The 13,192-nt window shown below is 36.8% G+C and overlaps 1 protein-coding gene across 1 annotated transcript; it reads right to left on the bottom strand.

Annotated features, from left to right (window-relative positions):
* Positions 1-9,769: 9,769 nt before the first annotated feature.
* Positions 9,770-11,631, bottom strand: LOC137709392 (CBL-interacting serine/threonine-protein kinase 5-like). The gene has a single exon (XM_068448484.1). The coding sequence runs from the start codon at positions 11,427-11,429 to the stop codon at positions 10,038-10,040; it is 1,392 nt and encodes a 463-aa protein (XP_068304585.1). The 5' UTR covers positions 11,430-11,631; the 3' UTR covers positions 9,770-10,037.
* Between the last annotated feature and the right edge of the window lie 1,561 nt (positions 11,632-13,192).

The raw sequence follows: 13,192 nt of genomic DNA, 5'->3' as shown, positions 1-13,192 counted from the left end.
TAGTTCAATCCGAGATACTTCGGTACAGCAAACGCACCCTATGAATGTAAAACAGTAGAATATTTTCCTTTTTTATTTTTTTTTATATCGATCGATTAGTATTGTAAAGGCCTTTTTTCATAAAAATGCTTTACTTTAAATTTAGCAATAAAAAATATTTAACTTAAACCTAGCAATAAAAATAGTTTTACTCTAAAGGCCTTTTTCATTAACCTTTGCTTTCTTGTTGACGTGATTACTAGAGATGAGCACTCTATTCATGATACTTATATTTGTTGTGCCTTGGCCCGTTCGTTAGTGCGGAACCGAGATTCAGATTACAACCTCACCAAAATCACACACAGTTGAACAAAATAAAATACAAGAAATAAAGACACCGAGAAATTTACGAGGTTCGGCAAAAAACTGCCTACGTCCTCGGAGAGATATTGCTCTTCACTATGAGAAAAACAGTATATGTTACACATGAGTTAAATCGACATAACCCAATCCCATAACCCTTGTACACCCATTCACAGAATTTTCCCAATAGCCTCACTCTACCCCAAGAGTTCTTTCACAAGAGATCTTTCACTCTAGCTCTCTTGATTTCTCTCACCCATGCCCATGGTAGAGCTAAATGCTCACACCATCTCTTTTGGATGCTTTCCTTCTCTCATCCGTTTCCTTGTTTTTCCAAATGCTCTCTTTTTATGCTTTTCTTAATCCAAGCCTTCTCCCACAAAACATGGCTTTGAAAAAGCCACAAAACAAGCCACAAAATAAGGAAACATTTGGCCATTATCCAACAATCTCCACCTTGGCCAAATTGTACCAAAGTCCATTGGCCTTACGTACCAGCATGCACACTCTGAATCCACCTCGTTGGTCCTGTTCCGATTCAGTTACTGCCAATGCATGTGCAGCTGCTGCAAGCTAAAAATCACCATTTAGCTTCAGACAGGATCTCAACACATCCTCGTCTCCTCCAGCAGGTTTTCCTCCTCTTCATTGTCTGCAACCTGGAAACTCGTCAGCGCGCCTATTTCCAGCAACAACCCATCGAGCCAGACAAAATTCCCACACTTCCTCCTACCTCAGGACCTTCTCATCACCTGTGAATCTCATAGCTCCACCTGCTGTAAAACCCCTGCAACACTTGAGAATAAACATTACCAGGAAAAGTGTTGCTTCGAGTACCTAGAGGGCATACTCAAAGTCTTCCACCACAAACTTGCTAACCCAGCCTTGCACCCGTAGCACTGTAGACCCTTGCCTCCGGAACAAGATCTGAACCTACTGTCTCTCTCAGATCCTCTTTCCAATTTTCTTCCACGATTTCAACCTTGAATAGCTTAAGCAGTCTTGTGCCCACCATCATCCATGGTCTCTTTTGTGTATCATTCCACACCAAAGAAGCTTGCACCTACTCCAAACTTACTGTTTCTTTCCTTGCAGTAAAGTTTCACAAGGTTCTCGTACAAATCTGAAAGTGAGGTAAGAAGAAAGAGGCCTTTGTCTTCTTCCTCAACATCAACTTTCGCAGTTGATCCAAGCATCCCTAAACACGGCTTCCATTTCTTCAGGCTTCCATTACTCTCCTTTACCAAGAGCAAAACCGCCTCTCCCTTTAAACTGCTCAACTGAAAATTCCATGGTGAACAACAAATCTGGACCTCCAACGAACCAAAGCCCCCAACGATGCTCTAATACCAATTGTTGTGCCTTGGCCCGTTCGTTAGTGCGGAACCGAGATTCAGATTACAACCTCACCAAAATCACACACAGTTGAACAAAATAAAATACAAGAAATAAAGACACCGAGAAATTTACGAGGTTCGGCAAAAAACTGCCTACGTCCTCGGAGAGATATTGCTCTTCACTATGAGAAAAACAGTATATGTTACACATGAGTTAAATCGACATAACCCAATCCCATAACCCTTGTACACCCACTCACAGAATTTTCCCAAGAGCCTCACTCTACCCCAAGAGTTCTTTCACAAGAGATCTTTCACTCTAGCTCTCTTGATTTCTCTCACCCATGCCCATGGTAGAGCCAAATGCTCACACCATCTCTTTTGGATGCTTTCCTTCTCTCATCCGTTTCCTTGTTTTTCCAAATGCTCTCTTTTTATGCTTTTCTTAATCCAAGCCTTCTCCCACAAAACATGGCTTTGAAAAAGCCACAAAACATGGCTTTGAAAAAACCACAAAACATGGCTTTGAAAAAGCCACAAAACATGAAGCAATTTAAGCCACAAAACAAGCCACAAAATAAGGAAACATTTGGCCATTATCCAACAATATTTAGGATAGGTCTTTACATACTATTGCTAAAAATGCTTTTCTCCTTGACTATACAGGAAAACGATTGTACTCGAGCTTTCTCTCTTTAAATAAATTTATTTCTTCATAAAAAAATAAAAAATGTTCAACAAAAATAAAACATTCTAATTATTTAAAAAAATGATTTTTAGACAACAACTTTTATAATAAAAACAAGCAGAGTTTAACCAGCCTTACACCCTATGCCTCCACAATTGTTGTTGCTATCATCACCACCATAGTTAATGTCGCCGCCCCTACTACTATTGGTACCTTTACACCCCTACCTAGCACACCACACTAGTTACCCAACACTTTTACATTTCTTTGTATACTCAAATTATTGACAGTTTATTTTACACTTGATTATTTTGAAAACATTTACACTTCTTAAAGTAGATTCGATTAGGGTTTGATCCAATGTGAATTTGAGGTTTATCGTACACAAACAGACAAGTTAAATTTGATGATCCAAATATGATCCGAATCCATTACTCCAATTACAAACGGATCCGAATATTGATAAAGTTTGATTCGATTTGAATCCAACCCAAAAACACGTCCAATATTGAAAATTAAATTATAATATAATTAAATACACACAATTTGTTTTTTCATTTAATAAAGCAGGAGACTAGGAATGAGCCCATAGTAAAGCCATTGATTGTTTTATGAACAAACCTTGGCTGCTGCATATATAGTAGGAAGTCCTGCTATATAGCCCATGTACATTTTAATATGAACGATATTTGCTCACTCAAAGGAGTAGGAGTTTCTACTCAAAATTATTTGTTGTCAAATTATAAAACTCCGTTTTTATAATCAGAATTGTTTATATTATAAATCACTATATAAAGATCTCCTTTGTAAAAAATCAATTAAAACTAAAGTTATTTAGTCTGTATAAAAACAAATGAATAAAATTGGTAAAAACATTATGAACCGTTTATGTATTTGCTGGAATAAATTAACTAAATGACCTTAGTTTTAATTCATGTTTTATAGAGATGATCTTTACAGCGTGATATATAATATGAATGGTTATAATCATAAGCATAAAGCGTTGTGATTCGAATACGAAGAGTTTTGAGTAAAAATTCCTACTCATCTTTGAGTAGCCAAACATTGTTCTTTTAATATTGCATAAAATTTTTAGACAAAAAAAAAGAAAATCATTGGATTAAACTAGTGAGCAGCCATATGAGCTATTTAGCACGACTTCTTGCTATATATGCAGCAACCAAGCTTTGTTCTTGTTTATTGTTCTCTCACGTCCCACACGCTAATCCACATAAATTTCATATTGCAAGAGAGAATCTTTTGGTGGGGTAAATGCTAAGAAGACCATCAATTTAACTAAATTTTGTAAAAACTAGATAACGTAGTTGTTGATGATATGATTATTTTTAAGTGTTGATTAACGTGTTTAATTTATATTAGTAAACACAACATAGGTTGTAAATTTGAAATGAAAAATTGATCTATTTAGCAGTACTCATTTTGATAAAGACATAATACATCTAATTAGACAAACACTGACGAATCCTGACCGTTGCCCATACATATTCCGACTGTTAGTATTTGGTGTAGTGGTACTGTCGCATCCCGGCCCGGGACGGATCACTTCCTGGGCCCGCTCCACCACCATAGCACGATATTGTCCACTTTGGGTTTACCATTCCCTCAAGATTTTGTTTTTGGGAACTCACGAGCAACCAGTATGACAGTATCGAGGTTGCCTAACACATAACTGTAGTCATGCTATAACCCAATCGATTCAACTAGTACCATAAACTCACCTGAACTTACCTGGGTGTCTTGAGTTCACCTTTGCACTTGAAAGCATTCCCAATAATTATATGCAAGTAATATACATATTGATATACCATGATGCAATCTAATACTCAACCATGTCGTAACATTCTCAATTATAAACAATACGATGTGAAGTGTACAATCAATAACGCCCTACGCCCAAACTACTTATTTTCAGGGATAATTATCCATGACGACCCAATTAACACTAATTTACCTAACTAATTCATAAAACTAAAACTTGCCTTTACCAATTTCCTTCGCATTACTCAATTTCCCAAGCAAGGTTTTTGTCTCAAATATTTTATGGTTGCATCCAATGTCTCGTTAGACTGTCTACGTACCCTAAACAGGGATCAAGTCATTCGTAGTTCATATAGTACTTCAAGCATTCACAATAATTATGTATGAAAGTAATATGCCTAATCAATTTAAAAGTGTCGATAGAACTCTCAACAATATGTACGATAAAAAGGAAAAGATCCACTCACCTGGAGTCCACACTATGATTCTCTAGCGCACGCATCGAGGCGTCCTGAATGATTGGTCCTTGTGACCAATTATCAAATCACATCTCAAAACTCTTATCCGTAGAATATGTAATTCACATAAAACACAACCTCAACGACACTCTAAAATAGTTTGAGACCCATTGACCACAAGTCAACTGTCGATCAAAGATCGACGGTAGGGTTTACAACCCTGTATAACTTGACCCGGAAGATCCGCATATCAGATTTCCAATCCGCAACTCCCAACGATCCCAAATATGTTTCTAGAATAACATATTAAAATTTCATTATGATCCAACGGTCAGATCTCCGCCAATTGCCTAAAACAAAACATGACTGATATATCACTTTGTATTGATTTAGTTCATTTGGTCTACTTATTAATGTATGGTGGAGTTGATGGCAAACCGTGGTTTTGGACATTTCTGAGTATGGTTTAGATATATGTATATATGTTGTACTGTCTTATGGAAAACGATACGGGTTTTACAATTAGGGGCATTACTTTTAGAGAGGTAATAAATTTGGGAAGTTTGGTTTTATTGCTTACTCACACCTTCTGTTTGGTGCCCTCCAGGTTTTAGCTGCTGAGTTTGTATCGACAAGAATCTTTGGCGAATCTTAGTATTGATGAATATTTTTTTAGGGTATGATTCTTACCCGCACTACTGTACCTTACCTATGCTCTGACATCGCGTGTGAAATGGGTTCGCTCCCACTCGTAGCACACTCTGGTACTTAGGCACTTTTAGAATCAAATTTATTCACTTTTTATACACTATCACATTTTATGGTTTCGTCACCTTCCAGGTGTCGGCCAGCACAGCTCGATTCAGGGTCCAAGTGGACTTTCTAGGTCGGGGTGTGTCAGGTACTGTGGTAATACTAGAGATACCAAATTTCTAAACTAAAATTGGTAAACCAAATGATGTGAATATCGATGATTAGATAATTATTTAAGTATTAATAAATGTATTTATCTCTTATTACTAACAAATTGTTTAATTTGTAAATATAATTTAAAATTTTAATCTATCTAGCATTTTTTTTATATTAAAAATAAAAAGTAGTCAATTAATTTGTATAACCCACAGTTTCATTTTATACATATTATAAAGTCTCACAAATTCTCGCAAGAACCAAAGTTCCAAATTTGATATAGGATGACTTTAGCAGTTCTTCATTCATTCCCATCCAATGGGGTTTTTGATTGAATAAGTTGATTCTTTTTTATCCTGTTGGTGTGAAAAAGGGGCGTTATTCTTGATTGAGCTCCCATAACGACAAAGGCCGGAGCTCGCGGCCATCGTAAGTTGTACGCACTTGGCCGGTGGTTGATATTAAAATAAAAAAGATGCATGCAGGGATAGTGAGACCCACAAATAATCGTTTGTTTAAGTCAAAGGTTCCACTGTGAACGAATGCAATGAAATGGACAATTGAACGATAAGCTTGTAAAAAGGCATGGTGGGGGCCTACGAATAGCATCGTGCATCTGTACTTTGGTGTGTGGTGTGGCCTTGAAGTTACAACTTTAGATTTTGTGCCGGGACGAGTTGGAGAACTAATCAACGGTTGGTATTGTCCGTGAGTGACATAACAGGTATATTCTTCATTTCACGTACATATTGTCCTATTCACTATTAATCAACTAATATTCTTCATTTAATGTACAGCAACTTTTGCCAAGCTACTTTTGCCCAAAAAAGAAAAAGGTATACAGCTACTATTTTTCAGTGCTTTTATTTTCAAATGCATTTTGCCCACTATCATTTAATGCGCTGGATATTTACTATCTTATTTATTATTGTTAAATTAATTTGAATTTTAAAATTTGTGTCTATCTATTATACCAATCTTAAAATTTAAATTAATCTAATGGTGATAAATAAGATGGTGAGCATACACCATATTAAATGGTGGTGAGAAAATTACTCCCTCTATTTTCGTATCTATTTTTGGTTTTATTCGCTCGTTTCTATTTTTACCTTTATTCGTGAACCATGACAATGTGTGTGTTAGGGGGCATCAATTAGATTATTATCTATAGTATATATGCTTCTTTTGAGACAAAGAACTTAGGCTATCTCTAGTTAAGGGATGTAGGTTATTTTAGCTTGAATTTGTGAAAAATCTGTCATTAAGGCCATCTCTAATCAAATGGGTTAGATATAGCCCAATTCAGAACTATAACGATGCATAAAAATTATTTTAAATTGAACATATTCATATAGTATCTCCAACTGAAAGGACTAAATATAGCCCATTCAATAATTTATTATTTTAAGTTTACAATTTAAATTTATTGGTTAATTTAATTAAATTACTATTAGATGTTTTCAAACCGAGCCATTGAATTTAAATCAATTATTGTAGTAGATGAGATGTGCCCCAAAAAACAGGCTAAGATGGGGCTACATTTGGCCAGTCTGATGTCCCTTTGGCCAAATAATAGTTTTGGTGGACTTTATAGAATTATAGCCCAACTATCCATTGAAGATAGATTTTTGGACAAATCAGACAATTCTTTTGCTTTGGATCTCTAACCCTTTCTATTGGAGATGACCTAACTAAGGGTCAAAATGAACATGCAAGAAAGAGTCCGAACTAAATTTAGTCATGGGCTGACTGCATACAACAAGCCCTCAAACCCTTGGTAGACCCAACATGTGCATCCCAAGCCACGATGGAAAGATTTAACCCTGCATGACTGGAGGAAAAATTTAACCGTACAAATATTCTTTAAAATTTAATTTTTCAGAAGACAAAATTGAGCTAAGGGATACATTTAGCCCTTCAACACTAGAGTTGGCCTTACCCAGCAGCGGAGCCAATGAGGGGCATAAGTCAGATGAAATAAGAAACTTTAATCAATATTTTTTTTAAATTTACACAAACTAAACTACATCATTTTGTTCTGTTTTAATTAAAAAAATAAAAAATAACTTGAGCACGCTAACTTCTTTCACACGCTGAAGGCTTTGTCAAACACGCACAAGGCATTCTCCACGCCAGGCTCTGTGACTCCTCCACCTCCATGACAGACTCCATATCCTCGATCCCAATTCCAAGTTTCTCCACTGTTCGAGTTCGATCGGGAACACCCGTTGTAGTTAATTGTACTCTTAGGGAATCCTAATTCCCAATCATCGGTATTTTTCTCATCTTAGATTTTTTGGGGTTCATTCAATTCCATTAGTTAAGTTAGTTTGACTCTAGACTGGAACTTTTCAACTGGAGTTATATGTAGTCATTATAATTTGCTTTATATGGTTCATGATCATCCGATTTAGATTGCTTGAATACTTAGCTTTATATGAATAGGATAATGAACTGAAGATTGAAGTGTCGAATTAAGTTCTTTTTTAATTTCTTTTATTTTTGGTTGAGTGTGTGGTTGTTAATTTGATCAAACTTGTATTACGTTGACTCTTTTTCTTTTGTATTATTTGAAATAGTTATTGAGAGGTGTTTTTAAGATAAATTCAACAGAAGATACTCCTTCATCCTCTACAATGAATATTCTTAAAAGTTCAAATGAAAGTGACATGGAAAGTATACTGGCAAATCTGTCTAAAGATCTTGGGCTTCGACTTCGGAAATCGGAATATGAAGAAGTTTTCACAGAGGGAGTTGTTTCAACCTTGAAGCCATCAATTTCATGTATGTCATTTGCAGGAGTATAACGAGCTATAGGTCTGATATGTATTTGCATAATGAATTTTCTAGACTAAAAGGAATTAGTGGTCTTGCACAAAAGTTGGTGGAGAAAAAGAGGGATAGACAGTAACCCTTGGTGAACTTGCTCATCAAATTAGTAGTAATTTTACCTATTGCAACCACTTCCATTGAAAGAGCTTTTTTGGTGATGAAGATTGTGAGGAATCCACTTCGTAATAGGATTGGAAATCTGTAGTCGAATGACAATACGTCACGGACAATTACAAATGAAAATACTATCTATTTCTGAAAGCTATTTTTTTATTTTATCGTTGTAAATTCTTGAGTCCGCCACTAACCTAATTATATTTAAAAAGTTCTCAATTATTAGAAAGTTAAAAAAGAAACATAGGACCAAATTGATTAAACTGAATTCAAAAAGAACAAATTAAAGTGTTTTGGGGCCAACTTAAGAAACAAGATGTGTAAGTTTCATAAAATATAAGAGACTATACACTTCTTCTGCCCAAACGTTATTGCATTGGGAAACCTAATTGGTTTATAGTTCAAGCCAAGTAGCTAGCTAGTTAGTTGACAGGTTGAGCACTAGACCACAAGTTCCTCTTTGTCCCTTCTTTCCCACTGTTTCCAGGTTTAGATGACTGGACTTCCCTTTCTTTTTTAAATCCTAGAACGAATGATGCAAGGTTATGCAACTCCTCCCATGCCAATCAAATACAAGGTAAAAGGGTGGAAGGTTGAGAACCAACCATACCCAATCTCAGTATATTCACTGGTCCACAAATCAATAAAGGTATTGAGGAAAGTTATGAACCTATGATATGATATGATATGATGCATTTCTACAGGTTACAGTTGCATGCACAAACCACAGCGCACTCTACTTTATTTTATTTTTTTGTAAATGAGGAGCGAACAAAGTATTTCTATTCTACAAGTTGAAACCTTTTCATAAAATATAGGTTATTAAAATTAAACTATTTCTACATGTTCTATCATCCTTACTTTTTAATTGGTAGTAAGGAAAATTTTTGAAGTTCGGCACTTGGATCACGTGTTTGTACCGTCTCAAAGACAGAAAACATCACATACCTCACCTCCCCCTGTTTTGAGGCCCAGCACATCCCCCACCTTATCACACCCTCTCTCTCACATTCACCCCACTCGGTTCCCGTACAAAAGAACCTCATTCCAGACTCCTAAGACTCAACAAGCTTTGACGCCCAATATCAATCGCGCGCCCTTTAGAAGAATTAAACTTAAACCTTCCTATACTGTATTCCCATGCAAGTTGAATGTTTCAGCTTTAACTCATTGGCGTGTTTGAAATCTATTTATGGTGGTTAAATTTTTGTATGATTTATCTCAAATCTTCATCACTTGAGAATAAAATCTCATCGCATAACTGAAGAAAAAAAAGTCGTTCACCCCTTCAAAATGCATGTATTTACCTTGCTCAGTAACCTCACAATGTGTTCCAATACTCAAAAGTCCGATGAATTAGAAAGAAAAAAAAATTATTACACATGCACTATATACATCCATTCCAAGCCCCTAAAATTCTTGCAGCAGGACGTAGTTATAACACAAAATATTACATCAGAATGTCCAAATATACCAGAAAAAAAGGTTAAAACCTATTTCGGATGAGGGATCTCATCAAGTGGTTTTCCTAGATAGTAAACATTAACTCCACGTAGCTTCAAGGGAATGCCCATATAGTTAATGGCAGTTATGTTTTGCAACTTTCTTTTGTGAACATTCATTTTCCTCACCTTGCCAAGTCCAAACAATGTCCTTCAGTGCTGGCCTCACATCCTCCTCGCAAAACTTGGTGTATTCAAGAGTGTCCCCAGCCAATTGTGAAAACTCCACCACCGCCACCTCCGCCGCCACCTGATACAACTCCGCTGTCACTGCCAACTTCCCCTTCCTCCCCTCCTTTTTCCCCTGCAACTTCACAGTAAATTCCTTTTCACATGCCACTCTGAAATTCAACCTCTCAGCTACCACCTGCAGCTTCGCCATGATCGTGGAGGCGGAGCACTTGGACGTAAACATGGACCCTGATTTCCTCTTGGTCTCAAACATGTTCGACAAGTCGAATCCCTCTGACATTGATGATATGAACTCGAATGCATTTAAAAATGGCGGAGTACGAATATTACCACTTCTTGTCCTACCCAAATTTCCAATTTTCTCGCCCTTTCCATTTTCATCATCTTCAATGGAATTTGAAGATGCAATTGACTTAGCAAAACTGGAACCCTTTCGAAACCAAGGGTTCCTCATTATTTGCTGAAAGGAAATCCTTCTTCCCGGGTCAACAACCAAAAGCTTTTTGATCAAACACCTTGCGTCCATAGAAATCCATGGCGGAAATTCATAATCTGCCTTGAAAACCTTGCTATAAGTTCTCATCAAATTCTCATCCTGAAATGGTAAGTACCCGGCAAGAAAAACGAAGAGAACAACCCCACAAGACCATATATCAGCCTTGGCTCCATCATATCCTTTTTTCCTCAAAATCTCAGGTGCCACGTAAGCCGGCGTGCCACATTGCGTGTGGAGCATACCATCACTCCAAAGCTGCTCTGGCAACGCTGACAACCCGAAATCGGAGACTTTTAAGTCTCCATTTTCGTCCAAAAGAAGATTTTCAGGCTTCAGGTCGCGATGTGATACGCCACGACTATGGCAAAATTCAACAGCGCTTACGAGTTGTCGAAAGTACTTTCTTGCCATGTCCTCCTTGAGCTTTCCTTTAGATACCCTGGCAAACAGTTCACCTCCTTTTACATGCTCCATGACGAAGAAGATCTTTGTTTTTGTGGCCATGACTTCTTTTAATTGGACAATGTGGGGATGCCGGACTAAGTGCATGATATAAATTTCGCGCTTTATTTGCTCCATTAGACCTTCTTTCTTGATGTGGTCTTTGTTTATCACTTTGATGGCTACATTTTCTTTCGTGGCGAGGTTTTTGCCATGGTAGACTTTGGCAAAGGTGCCTTGGCCTAGAAGCCTTCCCATCTCATACTTGTCAAATAGAATGTTTCTTTGTGACTTGGGACTCAACTGCTTTTGCTCGTCTCCGTACTCCTTTCCCAGCATATTTTCAAATCTGAATTTTCTATTGAGAATATAAATGAGAAAGAAATTTTAGGGACTCAGTTTATGCCACGAAACACTAGCGTATCATCCAGAGATGGCGAAGACCCCAGGTCCAGAAAAATGCAAGTGATTTTCCTGGTAAACGGTGAGGGATCGATGATTGGAAGAAAATAATTGAGAAACTGAATTTAGGAGAAGGGACATTTTGTTAATGCTGAAAATGGTCAGAACCCCAGTTTAGGAAATGTAGATCTGCACCTGAAAATCCAAAAAAAAAAATTATATATATATAAACAACAACTGAGATAAAGGAAAGGAAAGACGAGATTTTTCCGGAAAAACGGTGCAATAATCGGAGGTAATTGTGGTTGTTGTTGGATGATTACAAAGGGTGGCGGATGAGGGAAGGTGGAACACTGGATGAGAAAAAAAGGAAAATATATATATTTGGCCAACAGATAATTGGAAATTAAATCCAACTTGGGTTGGAAACGTGTAAAGCATTTGGGGACTGAAGCCAATGCCTAAATTAACTTGTGAAGTTTTTGGTTGGCTGTTTTTTGCTGTAGTGAAGCTTCATCTATGGATTTGTACAACTAGAGCCCATATTTGAGTGAGCAAACTAACTACACATTCGTGAGGCTGTACATATATACTGCGATATATATTTTAGGAGTTGGAAAGAAAACTTGATTGCCATATATATGATGGCACACTGTATACTGCCATATATATTTTAGGAGTTGGAGAGAAAAATTTGCATGCAACGGATTCATGTAAATCTTTCCGTTTCTTTCGCCAATGGAAGGCCAAAAAAGAACGTGAATGAGAGATAGGAAGAAAGTGAGTGTAAGAATCTGCGATAGCTAATGTTATATGCAAGCCAAGTCTAACACCATTGCCTCCAACAATTGTCGATGAGACCTTACTACAATATGGCTTTATATATAGGAACGGTTTCATTGGGGACTTCTTGACACAGTGTCTCTATAAATGATCATTTGGGACTGATAGACATATGAGTCTTTTTAGTAATGAGATACTCTACCAGATCCCACCATTTATCGCAGTATGGTCAGCGGGTTCTAATACCTCACTTGGCCTAACTTCGCTTTTGCTGTTACTCAAGTGTGTCAATCTAATGATCTATGCGCGTTGTCCTTGCACTAATCATCTTCAAAGTGTAAAAAGCATTTATCGCTACATAAAAGGCACCAGACATACATACGCATGTGTGGATTATTGTTGGAAAGAGAAGTCATGCTGGCAATGTGGTACTAAAACTACTATCAAATTCACTTATTTAAAACACTTGCATGAATTAATAAGATGAAGGCTACAAATTAAGTGAACTATAAGCATGACCAAAGTGGACAAGCAAGCCAAAAATGCAGACGTGAAGTAATCACACCACCATATTGCTTTATGCAAGAGACCCAAAACCCACAGCACTTTTCTGGCAAATCACATATATATGGATACAGTACTTTGATTTGGCATAACAAGAATCAAGCATTATTCAGTCCTATATAGAGTTCAAATGGATAGATCATATCACATTTTTGGGTTCTATTAATAAAGACCAAAAACATATAAACTCACCAAACTACTAAAACAGCAAAGAAAATAAAAATTTATTAGATGAAGAAGTGAATAATCCTGTACAGCCTACAGTAAGAGCATGAAAGTCCTATAACAGTCTGATTATGGGTTGTAAAGCAATATAAAGTATACAGATGAATGGAAGGGTGAGAGAAAGATAG

The sequence above is a fragment of the Pyrus communis genome, chromosome 11, assembly GCF_963583255.1.
Source record: "Pyrus communis chromosome 11, drPyrComm1.1, whole genome shotgun sequence".
Taxonomy (NCBI): Eukaryota; Viridiplantae; Streptophyta; class Magnoliopsida; order Rosales; family Rosaceae; genus Pyrus; species Pyrus communis.
The sequence above is the reverse complement of the archived record's forward strand: the minus strand, read 5'-3'. Positions and strand labels throughout refer to the sequence as shown.